Source organism: Chelonus insularis, unplaced genomic scaffold, assembly GCF_013357705.1.
Source record: "Chelonus insularis isolate UGA/USDA-ARS -01 unplaced genomic scaffold, ASM1335770v1 contig_358_pilon, whole genome shotgun sequence".
NCBI lineage: Eukaryota > Metazoa > Arthropoda > Insecta > Hymenoptera > Braconidae > Chelonus > Chelonus insularis.
Window position 1 is genome coordinate 306,956 of NW_023276522.1, and position 19,561 is coordinate 326,516.

Consider the following 19,561-nt stretch of genomic DNA (forward strand, 5'->3'; position numbering starts at 1 on the left):
AAAATAGTGGGTCAAAATTTACGTGTTTTTCTCCCTAAAAATATTTCGACAGTATTTAAATTGTTATTATTATTTTTTTTACATTTTTTTTTATATTCTATCACTCGATAACTTTATCGAGGGAGATAACTGCCAGCCAGGTTCACTCATAAATAAAAATAAATAAAAATGGTCCACGCAGTCCTCGACTATTTTATTTCCAGTCAAAACTGTCAGTCACTGAACAAAGCCACGATATTGCCTAAATATTTATTTAATTTTTCCTATCATAATAAATTTTTTGCTAATTACATTGATAAATATTCGACTTTTATTATTAGACGGTTTTTTTTCTCATCTTTTTGAGTCTAAATCAGTCTTTTATCTCTTATTTTTTCATCTCTCTCACTATTCTTTCACTCTATTTTTTTCTTCTTTTTCTCTCTATCTATCTTTCACTATCAAAATCTACCCCCTCTTGATACACACAATACACGCGCGATCGCGCAACCACAATCTGTTCTCTCGGTTTCCCAATAATGAAACCGACTTTACGATTTCTACTTTCTAGACTATTGCAAGTGGGCGAAAGCTATTTATAGCTTTATTATTATGAAAAGAACAAAAAAGATACTTTTTGGCGAACAATGAACATTTTCGTTGACATTGAAATATCGCACAAGTACAAAGTATTATATTCTTAATGCATTTATTTAGTGGAAGGATTTTTAACAGTTGGCTTTTCTGAATTTATGCACCAGAAGTTGCATATAACATATAAATATTCTGTCTAGACTGGGAAAAATTTTGAGTCATCAATTTTCATAAATTTAATTGATTAAAAATAATCACATCCTTATATTAAAAAGTTTATAATAAAATCATAAATAATTATATTAAATAAAATTCATCATATCGTTTATTAAAATAAATTTATATTAAAAATTTAATTTAATTGTAATAAAAAAATTAATATATAAGCAATGGAAAAAAGTATCATTTTCATGAAATGCATTAACTTGTTTTAAAATTGATATTTTTTTTATATAATATGTTGTTTAAAATAATTAAATAATTTAATGAAATATGATAAAGTTGATGATCATCCAAGTTTTTCCTTCAGATTCATTGAATCATCTATTCAATTACTAAACTAATTTTCAAGTAAAATGAAATTATTTCAAAAAATAAAATTTCAACAGAAACATCAAGTATTCATCAATAAATAAATTTCATTTCAACAAATCCTTAATCCTCATTCAATGCCAGCATCAGATCTTAGTTTGAAGATCTCAAGCAGCAGTTTCATGAGAAAAGCCAGATGTAAGAAAGCTTCTACTGTAATTAAAAAAAACTTAAGCAAACAAACAACTTTATAAAGAAAAAAAACCAATCAATTATTTACTTTAGCATACACATAATCCAAAGAAAAGCAACAATTTATAAGCAATATTATACCAGCGATCAATGTATCAATCATCTAGATGCTATGAATGATAAAAGATATTTATTGCGAATGACTTGGTAGTCATGACATGTAGGACTAATATAAGAATAAATGTCAGGATAATAATTGACGTAAAAGCAAATCTTGAAAGCGTATAACAACAAACATGTATTATTCTTGGAGTAGGTTCAACTCAAGTCTAACTTGCTCCAAGATATTACAGTCACTTGACTTTATGTATTATATTGGATGAAAGGCTTTTAAACACGATCATCAGGGATGGGTGGTACTTGTATTCTGCTATTGTCTCAATATTTATCAACCAGACTGTCAAAGCCATTCCATCATACGGACATTATGACTAAAATATCATTGGTATTCTCTCTATTTTCATCACTACTACAATTTCATTTATTTATTCTTGTACAACTTACTCTATTACTCAACCAATGTATATATGAATATTTCTCTCTTTTCCAATCGATTTAATGTCGTTAATAACATTAACGAGCTTTGCTACTATATTGTTAAGTATATAATACATATATATATATATAAGTAATAAGCGTATGAGAAACAATAATCGTTCTCGCTTAAAGGATACACTATTAAATGAATAAACTTAAAGTTATAATATAAAACTGAATGTGTAACCTACTTTCAGACGAGCAATAGAACTCTGGTGCAGAATGTATCTGTGACAGGCAGATCCCCCTCTCAGGATTACTATATGGTTAGTTCCTCAAAACCACTGTCCGCATTGTTTGACCGTCTTATCAATAATCTGGTTTATTGTTTTGTCTAATCATTGATATTTTTGCCTCTTTTTATTTATCTAATTTTGCCACATTTTTTTTTTTAATCATTTATTCATTTTATTTTTCTTTAAGACTGACTCATGTCATGAACTTTGTGTCATTTGAGTTTGATTTTATTCATTATTAATATAATAAAAATATATCTAACGCATTAACTAATGGATTGTAAGCTTGAAATGATTTTTAATTAAGAAAAAGGCGTTTTAAAGTTAATTATTAAGATAAAAAATTGGAATACATTATATGATTGCTCTCAATCCAAATAGTTAGAACGTTCAAGTTTCTCTTCGGGATATAAATTGATTCCGATTCAAGTGATTAATTAAAATTTACTATCCACAATGTTATTATTTTCTCAATCATTTGTTCAATACTTCAAGCAAAGACAACAACAAAAAAAACCCGACGGGGAACAAGATAAAATATTCATTTGATTTTTTATTTTAATTGTCATTCTTTTGCCAGAAGGAAATCACTTGGCTGCCAAATTGTGCTTCGCCGTGAACATTTATTATAAGAATAAATATTATTTTATTCATTCATTTTTTTATTTGACAATTATTTGATTCATTGATTCGACTCAGAAATAATTATTATAAACTCAATGTCAATTCAGCGAATACGCATGTACGCCTCAATTAAATTCAATCAGGTAATCACGAGCCAGCAAAGAAAACGCCTTCATGTATTCCTGTTTTCGATGGTATTCAATAATTGATTAATTAGTTACTAAAATGTGTGTTCGCTTCAAATGTCAAATCTTTTGAGTTTATTATCATTCAATGCTTTGAGCATATTTATTATTATTACTCTTCATATAATAGATTGTTAATATAATTAATGCAAAATTTATGTTGCTGTGACGATAATAATATGTTCAAAATATTATTTGATATTTTAATATTAATATTTATATACGTATGCACTACAACATGTATTATTACAAATTATTAATTGATTAATTGTATAATTAATTGATCAATCAGTTAATAAATTGATTTATAGATTTATATACAATTGAGTTCGCTAAATTAATCAATTAATTGCATTAAATGAAACTAGTGCATACATATATAAGCGCGTATGTGCGTAAGTGTGTGTGAAATCGTAACATTGTGTATTATTTATTTATAAAATGTCTAATTGCGTAATTTTAGGCCGTTTCATTGACGGTAATTTACCCGTCATCTTTGGATACGTCAGTCGTGAAATAATTAAAGGTTTCAATTGATTTAAAATGTTTCATGAGTTTAAAAAATTCTCTCTTTAGTCTACTATCTCTGTTGCTCTTTTTTTTAATATTTAAATTAAAAAATAAATAAATCTTCAGATGTATCTCTCTAAAATAAGCTCGCTTAATTTTTCTTTTTTTTTTATTTTTCTGTTCAAAAGAATAAATTTCTTCCAACAATTTTTCATTACTTTATTTTCTTCTTTCATTATTAATTCACTGGACAGCAACGATAAGTGTTAATTTAGCATCGAGAGTATATCAGAAGAGTTGATAAAAGCATGGAGATAGTTGAAGAATAAATTTATTTATTGCTTGTAATTTGGTCAAAAGATATTTGAGAAAAAAAAAATTTTTATCATGTGACGTGTCAATCCCAGAAATGGATTTAGGCAAAGAAACGGGAATGAATTTGAATAACAAAACAGGGTAAAAAGAAGACTGATGGTATAATTTATTATGATTTGTTAGCCAGCGGAACCCATTCGGGAGACCGAGGTATAACAGGGCGGCAGTCTTGCCAGCCGCCCCCACACAATTCCTGTCGGAGTACAAACAAGTACGTAGTCCACGTAGAACGCATATTCTAATCATTTTTATGAACGTGAATTGCGCGTGTTGCAAATTCGTCGACATATGTATTTCGTACAGCTAATTAAATATATTCCATTCCAACAATATAAATAAAAGCTTTAAAGAATTTAATCATTTCTTTATTGATGGAAAAATATATTAAATAAATTTATTTCTAAAAAAAAAGTAAAATGGGAAATGGATAATTTTTTATATTGGATGGAAATAAAAAAGGTTGAACTTTGTACATATGTCGTTCGAACTCGATTGGCATTGCTCGATGGTAACCGTGTTTCATAATAATAATAATGACAGTGTATAAGAAATGATAACTTGATTTTGATTACCATAAAAATGATAATGACAATGAAAATGGTGATAATGGTTCGTTGCACCGATGTGTGTTATTTTTGTGTAGCGGGAGTGGGATAATCGGTGGATTATTATTTTAACACCGTTAGGAATAGTTCCAAATAGGCGTGTTTGATCTACCGCCCACACCCGCGCTTTCAGTAGACTAGCTGTCTGATGATTGTGCTGCGTTTTATATTCTATTCCGTTATTAATATAATATATCAACATCATCAATAATATCACATATATAATCCATATAATCTAAACTGCTGCACATGCAGAAAACTCTCTGAATTTACTCAACAAAAATTGATAAATAACTTGAAACATTCAGGTGGTGATTTACCTATTGAAAAATTTTAATTTGATCGAAAATTTTTTTATTTTATTTACAAATATTTATTTATTGTAGAAATAAATCTTTTTTTAAAATTTATTGTTTGAAAATAAATTTATTAAATTAAAAATAAAAAGACATAAATATTTTACTATTAAAATTAATTTAACTTTATAAAATTTTCAACTTTTTCAATAAATCAATTTTTAAATTAATGTTTTTTTGACATTATTATTAGTTTTAAATTTTTTTTTAATGATTAAATTATTCTAAAAGCAACAAATATTTATTTAAAATTAATCAAGTATTTGACAATAATTAAGCAACATTGATTTTTATTATACAATTGATTCAAGAGGGTAAAAATATTACCACTCTGATAAAATACACATTAATCAATGCTCAAAATATAAATATATATAAATAATACTTAACTATAATAAATTGATCCACCTACAAAGACAATAAACATCAATACGACAAATTACACTTTCTTATTCCTATATTTATTTTCTTCTTACAATTTCACATTATTAATTTTGAGATATAAATTCAATAAAAAGCTTTCTTTTTCCCTTATTTGATTAAAATGATAAAAAACGCACGCAGAGATGTGTGTGTTTACCATTTGTCTGGTTGTTTATTTTGTTTTGTTTGCTCTTTGTCAGACTTTTTAATACCTAAGTTTATAGAATTCTTTGATTTACTAACACGTGATGCGATTAAATGAAAGTTTTTGCTAAAAATAATATTATTGACTCTTCTTAAAATAAAAAATGTCTTCTAAAATATTTATATCCCAGTGATATAATTAATCATAGTCATCAAAAATAAACTTCAATCCAATGAGTTTATTCTGAGGGTAGGTAATATAGGCAGATATATTGAAACCATGTCTGTATCCCTTGTGCTTACGTTAAAAGAATAATAAATTAGTCGTAAAGTGTGTAAATTTAAAATACAATAATTGAGATAATGAAAGGAAAATAAGGATTGGTAACGATAGAGGAAATGGAATAAAAAATAACTAGATATTGAATTGTAATGAAAACGGTACTTCTGGTGCGCGAGTCTGACTATACCGTAGGTATATTCACTGTGCGCTGATTTAAACTGCTTAAAAGCAATAAATAATCTATAATACACACCCTAAGTTTCCTATTTGGCTAAGGCTTTCGCGTAGATATTGATGGTTTTTTGTTTGTTAAGCACGAGACATGGAAATGTTATACTTCTATACCCTATATCTTTTTAACTGTTTCTATTTCTATACTTAATTCTATGTCTTTCACTGCTCTTTACTGTCTATCCAAGCAACATCTAGATTACTTAGTGTCAATACAATCAGCTCCAAGTCTTGCTATGGCTGAATGTTTTATCCTCTCGATGTTGCCAAAGGATTTTATTGCAATTTTTTGTATTTATTTTTTTCTTTTTTTTCAATTATTTATTTATTAATATTATTGTTATATTTATTGTTCATATTTATTTAATTAAATCACTCTTGCTGTTAAGACGGTATTTATTAACACCGTCTTCCTCTCTGTCTCTCTCTGACTCTGTCACTCTATCGATCTCATACACTCTTTAAACTATTCCGGGCCGCAATGCAGACTGTCGATGCGACGAAGACATCGATCGGTTTTTCTAAGGACTGTTGCGGACCATTCCTGGCAAAAATTGCGTAGTCAGAGGGATTCAGTCAGTTTTGTGACAAGAGAGGAAGGATTAAGAATTAACGTCGAGTTAACTATTAAGGGGTGTGTCACACACCTTTGAGATATGACATAATTGAACGCGAAATTTTTATTGACAGTATTTTTAATTGCTCATCATATCAATTGATTAAGTTAAATCAATTCGATCATCCCAATATTTCAAAATCAATATTTGTTGGATTAACGGCAAACTACTGATAAAGTAGATAAAGCTACTTTTTTTTAAATTTATTTTTTATTCTTTTCAATGTTTAGTTTTATTTATTTAAAAAAAAAATTGATGCTTTAATTTCTTTATTATTTTTAGAGAGAGAAAAAAAAAGAATAATTCCAATGAAAAACTACAGACTTATTTCTGTAAATTTTATCAACCAAGGGAACATCCATTGATATCAATACATATAAATATTCATGATTGATTTTATCTTATGATCTTTTATCGTGCGTGTGTGCCACAGTGACAATTGTTGTCGTAGCTTGCAAATGATTTTGCCTTGCGTATCAACCTAAACCAATAATCGCGAAGTATAAATATCCATGATCACCTAGTATTCCACCATAATTTAGTTTCATCAGAAATAACCTTGAGATGTAATACTCACAAATTCCACAATCTTGCTACTTAGTCACGTAGATGCAATGAAAAGGGAGAGGTCATATCCCCAAGCAAGACTAGAACTTGATAATAAAAAGCAAGAGATAGATGATAGGGTGATAAAGAAATGAGCAGCTTGTGTGTTATCGTTGGCCTCAGCCTCCTCGTCTCCTAAATAGAACGCCCTTCCCTATTTTTGCAGCTTCGAGTAATCAGAGCATTCAAGTCGACTTTGGAAGATTTGGAGGAACGTCGGTCTGTTCATAGTTTACACAGCTTACACAGTATGCGCAGCTCACGCAGCCACACTGGGCCGCGGCCGCTATCAGACTTCACATACATTGATGACGACACGTCTAATTTTTTTCTCAACACCAAGGCCAAACATCAGCAGCATCATAACGACCAGGATCACGACTCGAGTACCAAGAGTTCACGACTCCCATCGATCAACAGTCCAGCATCACCACTTCTGCTGAATGTACCCAGCTCTGGATCCTCGTTCAACAGTCACCACCGTCACAACAATCGTACCTCACCCAATAACATCCTAGAACATCAGGCTTTGAGCCCAAATCACGCAACGAGCAGAAGCGTTGATAGTGGAGCCCCTAACTCCCCATCCTCTGGTTCTAGTGATCCAATTATACCACTAGAGCTACCAAAAGTGGTGCACGAAACTTGTATCTAATGTGGCCACGTTCTCCTGGCATGTCTTCTCTTCATCGTACTACTCGTGTCCGGCATTACCTCTTCTATACCTGCTTGCTACATACATATCATCCAGGTCTCGGACTCTATACTCTTTGGGTATTCGTTGCATTTTCGTACAAATAAATAATCATTTATATGTCATCTTATACTGTGGTTAGGCCAAGTTTCCTCTTCGTCAAGCCTCTCAACGCGTCTCTCCTGTACTTATGTAATACTTTCTTCATGAGAAAACTTATATCAATTCTTCATCGAAGTGCTTATCATTCCTCGACTTCTTATCATTTTTTAGCAAATCCTCATTTCCTCAGACTGATATTCTCATGGTGAACGAACTGCACGTTGCCAATTTCTTTTCAATCATTTGCTCTTTGAAAGTACTTAATTCGTTAACATTCAACGACAATTAATGACTTGTTTCAATGACGATTGTTATATTTATCAATCATTTTATTTCTTTCTCTCATTTCAATGTTAAATGTCTGCTTTATCTATCTGGTCTATAGTACATATGTACATTGTCTTGTTCTGTTGATCTTTGTCTGCATGTCTAAAAGCCTGCCCGCTTGTCTAACCCTTTTACTCTGTCAAATTGACATACAAATGTTTAACAACGTACCACTTGAATGACAAATTTAGGTGCGTCCAATTTCATTTTAACGCTAACTAAACTAATACAACAAAAAAATGGGTACTTGATGAAAAAAAAATTTATCACTGCATCATTACAACTTTAATCAATGTTCATTGTACATTATTTCGAAACCTTAAAAATGCGTCTGAAGGGGCAAATAAAACCACCAATGCGTTTATATCAGTTACACTCTTATCACGACACTGAGTCACACTATACTGCTATTATGAAGCATGCACCTAGATAATTCGTCATTGATCTAAATACATTCATGTTAATTCGTGCCTATGCTTGGACATTTAGTCCAATTAATAATATCACATGAGGGGCTTTTTGAGATTTTTTTTCTTTTACATTTATTTTAATAATTTTTTAATGACTTGGAAAATGTATAGTTCATCAATTTATCATCAAATCAAAAGATAATAATTTTTAATCAATTTTTAATTGTGGATTTTATTGAAAAGTATTAAACAATGTTTCATTGTATAGAATTTTAGAAGAATATACTCTTTTTATTGTTGATGAAATTGGAAGATTATTTGCAGGAGATTAATTTATACCACATGTAATATTCAGAAAATTAATGGACAAGAAAAATAAGCTTCAGAACATGATCGTACGATTAATAGTTTATGAGATATTTTTTTTTTTTACTCTGAGATAGTTGTTTACGTGCTTTGCGTGCAGTACTTTGCACATTCAACTTAAAAAACGAATATCTCATAAACCATTAATCCTAGATACTTCATTTGGAGCTTACTCTCATCAACTTACATTTTTCTGAAAATTACACATCATATGTTTTTATTTCTGCATAATTATTTCTTCGCAGAAAATTCCGTTAAACGATCCATCAATTTGTTTATCTTCTCCTTATTCTAGCAGCTTAAAATAATTAATTTATCAACAAAAAGTATAAAAATAATTATCTTTCATAAATATAATCAAAAGACAAATATTGTTGTACAGATTTCCAAGCATTAAAAATTATTTTTACAGTTTCTATTGACTGGATTACTGATCAAATTACACAGAGGATATGAAATCACCTCATCACACTGTATATACGTCTATAAAGTCTCCAAAAGACTAATAGTCACTGTTATCTTTGTCTTAATCGTGCGTTATAACAAAATGTACTTATCATATATTTTCTTCACAACCTTATGATCCGCAGCAAAGTGACAAAATGCCTATTTAACAAAATACTCACAAATATTTATTATTTATATGTATGGTTTATGTTTTGTAATTTTGTTTAAATTTTTCATAGGGGTTTGAAACCTCCAAGATAACTGCTCGTTACGCGCTACGCGATTGTAAGGGCTCAAAAAAAAAATACTAAATAAGTAACAACAAATATTAGTTTTTAAATGTAAACAAATAATATCAATTTATTATACCTTACTATTATTATTATTTGATAATTTTCTTTATTATTATTATTAATTAATAATTCCTTTACTTTAGTTATAATCAATGAATTATTACACTTTCACCAGTGTCTTAGTTTTTATAAATTTTATTACTACAGTACATTACTATCTTAAAAAATATATTATCAAATTGCATTGTGCTATAAATTAAGTGCATGCATCAATAATGTCAAGGTTAAACAAAAATGATCACAATTCATATTCACTCTTTTTAAATATATTTAGCGGATTTATTATTATATTTTTGTTGTAATTACATGAATAAGTTTAACAATTATTAATATTAATTAATTCTCTTAATATTTTTTAACTATTCAATGTTTATTGTATTATTATTAAAAATTAGTCGAGCGTATTGCTTATACACAGTTTACACTGACATCAACACGTCTCGATTTAGATTTAAAAAAAAAAAACCAATACATTCGTGTTCCTATCTTGTTTCAAGCCTAAACAATTTATTTGTAATGGCTAATATATATATACATATATAAATAAATATAAATATATGACAAACTTCAAGTAATTAACGAATATTCAATGAAAGTTGGAAATAATTTAGGAACATGATATGTGTGCTACAAGTTATTTTTTAACAATAATAATTAAAACGTTAAATAAATATATACTTTTTCAAGTATCTGCAATGCAGACTTATCATCTCGTTCTTGATTGAAATAAACTTCAGTGGTCATTGATCCAATGAATTATCGTTTGATTAATTAATTGTAATAAAAAATGTACTTATTAATTGCTTATTGTATCAAAAATAAATCAATCAAACTCTTGAGTTTATAGCGGCACACTCGGTGGCTTATTTATATTAAAATATAATATAAAAGTGAGTGAAAGAGAGAGAGAGAGAGAAAGTAAGCAAGTGAGAAAGTAGTTTTTTTTTTTGGAAAGTTCATTTGACCTCTTGAAATATTAAAAATCAAGAACGAGGTATTTCTTCTTGAGGGAGGGAGGAAGAAATGACATCTCGATGTCGAGAATATATAGAGAAAAATCACCAAAAATTATGACAGTTGTTTATTGATAGACAACTGTTGAAATTTGGCGTGTTTATCACTTATGGTTATGATTGTATAGCGTGCAAAATCGATTGTTTTATCTAACTGTTATCAATCCAAATATCTACTACTGCCACTGTTACGTTAATGTCCGAGAGTATCAATAAATAAACGAAGAGTACAGATATAGATATATATATATTAATAAATGTGAATACGTGTGAATCATTATGTAAATGCACATATGGCTACACGTGTTCGTGCATTGCATAATAAGACGATAATTGTGATTTATAAAATGTTAATATTTATCGCCTTTTATTATGAGTCATCTACATTAAGATTATTAACACTCATTTTAATCCTATACAACAATTTTAATTTTATTAATGGATAGATTTTGAGAAGTTAAGGATTTTATAATCAAAAAGTGTCAAGTGTATGAAGCTTATTTATATTTATTAACTGTATAAAATAATTAATATTTTTTTGTCGACACCTTGTAATCGTGAAAATCATTTATGTATATAGTTAATATAAGTTTTGATCATTATTTCGTTTTCATAATTTTGCTGTCTTATTTTTTTTTTAAATATACATTATAATAATAAGTTAGTTATTTTGTTTTTAATTTGATAGCAAATTTAACATTATTAGAATTTAATTTGGTGATTAAATTCAATGATTCAATTAATTAAACTGATGTAATCATAATCAAAATAATTGCTTCAATGGACTTCAATCACTTTTATCTGATTATTTGCAAGAGTTAAACAAATTATTTGAGTGCACAAGCTCTTTTTGTTTTTAAAAATCGTTCATTTCTATTTTCTATAATATTTCCACTTTTAATGCAATAACAAGCAAACTTTTCATACATTTGTATCAATTTAATCCAACAAAATCGCACCATTAAATTTAAAACACTTCTCACAATAATCTTTTGCAAATTTAAGTTATTACTCTGACACAAATATAAATATATGCATCTTTTTATTATTGATGTAAACTAACACAAATCTTTTAAGAATCGTTACACTTTTAAGAGGAAACGTCTCATGTAAACATAACGATAAAAATTTTCTCCATGAATTTACCACATTATTCGTGCGACTAACGAAGCTTTTGCAAATTTAATTACTTGTTCTTCAACGCTTCTCAGGTTTATATTACCACAGAGTGATGAAAATTCAACTTTAACAGGTCTGACATGTATGTTAACCTGATGACCTGATTAATTTTTGACATCAAGTATAGATTATTTATAAATCTTGATATTTAATCCACTAGAACATACTTTGACGATCAATAATGTTGAAGTCATAGAATTTCTGATATCTAAAACTTCTTTAGTGAAAATTTTACAATACAATTAGTTATTGATTATAAACTTTTCTATTGAAATTGATAACGATTCAGTTTTAATTAAAAGTTTATATGTTCAAATATTGCTCTTACAATTAAAACAAAATTTTCTGTGTATCGGTAATATTAATTCAAAAAATGTACAAAGAAAACCAGAGCATATGATGATTTATTTTCGTAAATAAAACAATCAATTTGCTAAATAAATTTTCATAAAAATTCGTTCTAGTTTAAATTGAATTTTTTTAATAAATATTAAAAATGATTTAATAAAAATTGCAAACAAAGCTACAAGTTCAATAAAATTCAGTCAAAAGCTATTGATTGTCTACTTCAATATCGAGGACTTGAAAATATATTTTAAAATTAATGCAAAGCAACTCGTTAGTTGTTACGATACTAAGGAGAACTTAATTGCAATTTTTAAAATTCAAACCAAGTATCTACAACAAAAATCATAAATCATTTATTGTGGCGGTGAACTGTAAAATAAACACAACAAATAATGACACAAAAATTTAGTTGTAATAATTAACAATAAAAACAAGATCGTTAGATTGTTATTAGATTAGTAGATATTTAAGTAATAAAATATAAGAAACCCGTTGTGATGTTATGAGAACCAAGAAAACAAGTGTGACATAAGAAAACAAAAAAAAAACTTATACAAAAAAAATATACAATATTAAATATAAATGAGTCAAATGTGTTTAAATGAAAAAAAGAAAATAATGCTGGGCTGGGTCTAGCTTAGTAACTAAAAAAAACTTACACTTACAATTATTTGAATATTAATTAGATAATTCGATATTCATGTACGTAGTTTAGTACTTATCGCGATTATTAACAAACTTATTTCAACTAAAAATTCACTTAAATGATAAATAATAATTTACAATAACAAACATAAATAACATTATTTACCGCGATTATTATAAATAAAAGAATACTGTATCTTTCCTACAACCAGTTGTGCGATTAACTTAATCAATTATTATTTAATTTCATCATTAACCTTATCCAATACCTATTCCCAAAAGAAATCTCAGGAATTTCTAAATTTATTTAGGACATCGTTGGTTACACTTCAGGCTTCAAATTTACACCTAAAAATAAATATTATCTGAACCCTGGCAGTACATGTTCAAATACAAGGAAAAGAGTACTTAATTTCAACTCTAACTTAAACCTTGGAGATCCATTGATCGGTGTAACCTGGATATTATTATTATCATTATCGTTTCTATAACTGAAAGCAAAAGTTCAATAATTGAACAGAAAAAAATATACAAATCATATTTTATATTTTGTAAATGAACTTATTTATTTTTAACTTTCTAGTCGTTTATTTTTTGTCCATCATTGCTATTAACACCATCTACTTCGCGCCTTGTTTATAAGAATTCCTCATACCAAACCCATTTTCAACCTCTAACTTCTGTTTCCTCCTTGAATATGTTGTATAAAATAAATTAACTAATCGTGAATTTTTTTTATCGCTAAAGCTAAATAAAATAATTGAACTATTGATAAGTCAATCCCAAATAATATCTAATCGTTTCGTATCTGACAATAATAACAATAAAATAGTAAATCGCAACTATGTACATGAATTACTATTTGCCTGCTCGCTCGCTTCTGTTACGTGGACACTCCCTTCTCTTTACACTTCACGTAACTACTACGTAATTTATTATACATAATTCACTATACATTTCATACTCTTCTTTAACGTACTCGCTAGCTATTAACGTTATTCTATGCCCTATTTAACGTAGCTCAGGCTATTCTCGACAGTGTATATTCCAGGAGAGGAAACGTCTAGATCATCAGATCGATAGACATTTCTTTATCACATTTTTTATAGTTAAATTCATATCACTTTTTACCTATAGTTATCTATTTTTATATTTACTCTTTACTTTATAATTCACATGCGGCCTATGTTTCTTACTTGAAAAAATTTTATATATGGATCTATCGATCTGATAAAATTTTTTTTAGTTATTTCGCATGAAATAGTGAAGGAAATAAAAATCATAGTGACAATGGATAATGAATTTTATAAAATAAGCAATTATTTTTTCAAGTTTATACTCATCAAGAAAATTAATTAATTGTTTTTTTTTATCTTACAAAATAATTGGCGATTAAATTGTTTCTTTCTTGGCAAAAATAATTTTTTTAAACTTATATTTCAAAGCTTGAAATAAAAAGATAGAAATTTAAAAATTGATTCCACCTTGTTCATTTAAATTCATGATATTGAAAAATATTATTCTATCAACAGCTGTTATATATTTCTTCTATCTCAAGCTTCATATCTTTATTAAAAATATGCTCCATTTTTTCACCAGAATCATCAATAATAATTATCAGAAATGATTTTTTATTGACTTTATGCCTGAATTATTCGAAATAAATTTTTAAACAATCAAAAATTAAGATAAAAAGAAATGATGAATGATAAATTACATTCTATTTTATTCTAAATATAATTGAAAACTTAGAGAAATTAAAAAGTAATATCTTAGTTTGTTGATGAGTATAAAAAATGGAAAATATAATAATAAAAAAACGACATAATAATAAATATAAACAAAAAGAAACATAGAAAAGCTCTCGCTCTTTCTCTAAATCTTTCTGTCACGAATAATTTCGATAATGCCACCCTGTTGTAACCATTATATTACCCTTTACTCTTGAAGGTGATAGGTGGCGAGTTGCAGGAACGTTTGATACCGGTACCCTACAGCAAGAGCTCGACAGACCAAGCTGTAAGCGCTCCTCTCTTGCTCTCTTTTCTCTTCTTTCTTACTTAACTATTTTGTCTCAAATTCTGCTCTTTACTATCAGTACTCGCTTCTTTTATTACTTGATAGTCTATATTCTCATTGCCACTACAACTCTACTTACATACTCCAGCTTTTATTTTTCCAGCTTTACTCTTATACTGTATATTCCATGGCTTTGCCTTTATTTCCTATCAACCAATGTCTTCATTTATCACCGTAATCTTTTTCTTTCTATGCTCTCTGTGTCTACTGTTGCATTATATCTCTCGTTTGTCACACGGCTCCTGCTTCTATGTAGAATTTATCGCTGCTTCAATTCCTGTGTCTTGACGTTTTCATTTAACTTTTCCATAAATTCTAAAGACAAAACGTTTGAGTATCGTCGTCTGGACACGGGTGATTTAATATAACAACTTTTCGATCTTTTGTCGAAACGTTGTTGTATCTTTCCTTTATTTTATATATACGTTTGTCGTTTTTTATTAGGTTTAGAACATGACCGCTGCTCGTTTTATCTTTGCAACTCGCTAATTTTTATTTTTGCCTTATTTTGTGTTGACGAGCATCAAAATATTGTCTTTTTTGCTTTTGATGAGTTTCCTGTTTAAGCTGTAACATTATTTAGTGTGCATTAGTGGTTTATTAATTAATAAATAATATACTGTTGAGCAATTAAGGAAATATTTATGTTTATGAAATTAATTTAATTCAATCAAATTCAAAAATACTTATGAAATTGTTTGGTTCAACATGTGATTTATTTGATCAAATAGTCTAGATGTTCAATCTAATAATGGATGAGCTTGATGAAAAATTCTTAATAGTTTCATCCATTGCATTCAGAAATTTATTGATTCAATCAGTAAATCTCTACTGCATACCAATTAATAAAACCGACATATTTTTTGATGCTCACCGTATTTTCCGTTGTTCATTTCAATAGTTCTACAATGTTCCTCATACCATTGTTTTCAACCGTTCTTTGCATCAATCCACTCCATCGTTTAATTTGAAATCTTCAATTGTACAAATTGTTGACATTTATAAAAAGAAAATAAATCCATTTTAACTCATAACTCTTACTGAGAAATAATTCGATTTAAAATTCAAATCTTTCAAATGAATATCAAACATCAATCAAAGAAAAATCGCGATTCAAAAACTCATTCTGGAAACAAATCTTCAAAAGTGTTAACAATCAAAACTGAACGTCAAGAATCGGATATGGCAGAATGTTTGGCATCATGTCCTGTGGATGTCTCTTCCACATGAGAATATAAAACAACTGTCTCGTTGATTCCAAAAGTGAAAAACTTATCGCGTGCATAATTCATTTATCGTTGTACTCTTGCCAGCTGATTCGTACCAAGTAAACCCATCACCCACCTTCGTACCGACTATATTTGCCGGAATGCTTTTCAACAACAATACAAAAGTGCACGTGTGACTAATCGCGTAAGTATATTCTCATACCAACAACGCATTTTTTGTCGTAAAGACGTTTGTAGCTGGGTGGTCGCGATACATTTTGTAGTGTTCACCAATTTACAACAAAATAAAAATGGTCATTTTTTTGTTTGTACAATAATTTTAAACTTCAAATGACATACTAAAGTAATCATTGGACGATCGTAATCGCGATCGTATAAATATACATAGAACTCTGAACACATTTTAAAACACGGGAAATTATACTTCAACTGCATGTTAACTGTTTTATTGAAACTGACAATTTTTTTTTTTTTTTTATCAACATTTCTTTTTACACCAATTTGTGTGCCTGATGCTTTTGCTATATTTATACTTAGTTTTTTAGCACGTACACTTTGATGGATGTGTTAGAGATATTCAATGTTTTGAGTGGCTGGCTGGCATATGCGACTTATTCCTGGAACCTCATCTAGCTGTTTTTCGCGTTTGTTTGCTTTTATTATTATTATTGTTATAATAATGATAATTATTATGACTGAAGAAATGTGTTTCATGAAAAATGGAATACATAAAAAATTAGTGCACACTTCTCAAACATCACCTCAGTACAAGGGAAAATATGTATATTGAGAAATTATTAAAAAATTAAAAAAAAAAAAAAAATAGCGTGCACATGGGATACGGGTGAGATATATTTCCTTACCATTTATTTCTGTGTTATAATATAAAGCTTATTGATGCTTTCTAATGTTAATCTTTTCTATCATTTATTTATATTTAATTATATAAATAATGTTTGCATGTTAACCTTTTGAAATATATTTATATATATTTCACTATAAACTGCTATTTAAAAAAAATGCTTTTTTACTTTATTTTTTTTTATTGCTTTGTAAATTGAGCAAAGCTAAATGGACAAAAGTGACTAAAAATCGTCGCTTGATATTAATAAATATAATGGAATTGTTTATAATTTTGGTAAATATTATTTTACACTCCAAGCTTACGTAAATATATATACATATTTTAATCTGTGAAATTGAATTTAATAATAATTTTTGAAATTCCCTCGTGAACGAATTAATTAATTGGTAACGTTTGTATTTTAATACAGTAATTTATTTATCTATTAGCATGTTTCGCGTATGAATTAAATATATTTATTCATGTTAAATATTCGATATTTTTAACTTTTTTTCAAGTCTAAAAAATAAACACAAACTTTAATGAGCTTTTTTTTATGCTCAAAAGTTAATCTAAATTTTTCTCAAAATTTCTTAGCATGAAAATTGCATGTAAAAAACAATACTAAACGAACACAATTTATCGATGAAAATAAAAAAAAAAATTTGTTCGCGTTTTCAACCTTGCATTCCAAATCCATCGTGTGATCCTTGCGTTTCCTCGCTTCGTGTCGGTTTTATGCTCGATGATGTACCAAAGTTATAATTTAACGAAAGAAAAAAAGAAAAAAAAAAGATGTTCTAGCTGAAATAATAATGAATGAACAGACTAATCTGATATTCAACACATTACCTTACAGATCCGCGTAGTGAACGCATTTCGGCAGGGCCTAGACTCGCGTTATGGCGAGCACAGTGGCTTGACCCTTGCGGAGGTACTGCGGAAGCAATCATCGCTAAGTAAGCGGCACTCGCAGACGAGCAGCATCGATTACGCAGACAACTTGCCTGATGAACTGACCATACCTGAGATCGATATTGAGCGGCTCTCGAGTCACAGCCACACAGAGACCGCGGTTTAAAAGACCCTTGATTGTCATCATTAAGAGAACACCATCAGTGTCAAGCCATCATCAGCATCAGCGCCAAAATGTGGATCATCACGTCTTGGCAATACTCAATATGTCATTGGTGCATTAAAGTGCTGGTGTTTGACCACCAGACAACTAACGATGTCGCTTTTTGTGTGCAACATTAAAAAAAAAAAAACTGTAAAAGACTTTAAAAAATGATTATATTAACGACGAGCGCGACTTCTCGTCGAGTGTACGCGAAAAACGGACGATGAATTAAAAAAAAAAAAAAATAATCAGTGCGGTGGTCCATTGACAAAATACTCTTTCTCTCTCTCCCTCTCTCTCTTTATCTCTAGCTATGATGTAAACACATTTTAAACAAAGCGCGCGTAATTCATTGCCAGAGGAAAGGGAAAAAGAGGCAGAAAGACACCTGACAGTGCACCAAAACAAGTTGCTTGCATTACTTATACTTGGCCAGAATTTTACAATACATGTATACCTCATTTTATTGTCTCTAAAGATACTGGAGATTTTTGCTAATGGGTGAATCGCACTAAACTAGATTACCGATGTAACGCACCACTGCCTTCCCAATTTTTTCGGAGTTTGTTTTTATTTTTTTTCTTGCCTCTATACTACCATTCGTATTTCATATTTGTAAATGACTTCAACTAGTCGTATTAATTATTATTATTATTACTACTTATTACTGTTATTATTATTATTTTAACTGATGTTATTTTTGTATACACTTTTGACAGGGTCTCATTGAATTAATCATCAAGTCTGTATTTATTTCATGCACACATGTACCAGCGAGTACAACAATGAGCGCGACGTTTACGTTAGTTACTTTGACAATTATCATTTAGATTTTAATATTGTAACTGTCTAGCAATTGTTAAGCATTGTCTCGAGTCTCCTTCTGCTAATCTCTTTCTCTCTCACTCTCGCTTAATTCATATATAAATGTTATCTACTATGTATATTAAAATGGCAACAATTTTACCTGGTAATTTTTCTTATTAGACTTGTATTAAAAATTAATTACAGTTAAATTGAAACTGAAATTTCTCGAATTTTTGAAAAATGTTGTAACTTCTAAATAGCATACGATAATTTTAATCAATAATTAATAATAATTTTTTTAAATTTAATTTTGTATTATATATATCCAAAATAACTTAAAGTTTTACAATTATATGGATTTTAGTATTCAAGAGTTACTCAAAAAATGGGAAAATCTTTCCTAATTATTTTTTCAATTTGTATAAAATTATTGAGTGGCCTCTGAATATTACTATTAAATTGTAAGATTTTAGATATAAATAATCAATAAAGGAATTTATTAAAAATTTA

The 19,561-nt window shown here is 28.5% G+C and overlaps 1 protein-coding gene across 11 annotated transcripts in view; it reads left to right on the forward strand.

Annotated features, from left to right (window-relative positions):
• The window catches only part of PMCA (plasma membrane calcium-transporting ATPase 3), a 60,553-nt gene extending 41,660 nt beyond the window's left edge, over nucleotides 1-18,893 (forward strand). For 6 of the 11 annotated variants that reach the window (XM_035083480.1, XM_035083479.1, XM_035083484.1 and 3 more), the window contains one exon: nucleotides 7,255-9,739. In XM_035083480.1, the coding sequence (XP_034939371.1) occupies nucleotides 7,255-7,743 (489 nt within the window). In that variant the 3' untranslated portion in view covers nucleotides 7,744-9,739. Of the gene's footprint in view, nucleotides 1-2,090; nucleotides 2,160-3,946; nucleotides 4,035-7,254; nucleotides 9,740-14,922; nucleotides 14,992-17,983 lie in introns of those variants that run through there. The other 5 variants (XM_035083486.1, XM_035083485.1, XR_004690308.1 and 2 more) reach the window with 4 other exon arrangements.
• Nucleotides 18,894-19,561: the final 668 nt, after the last annotated feature.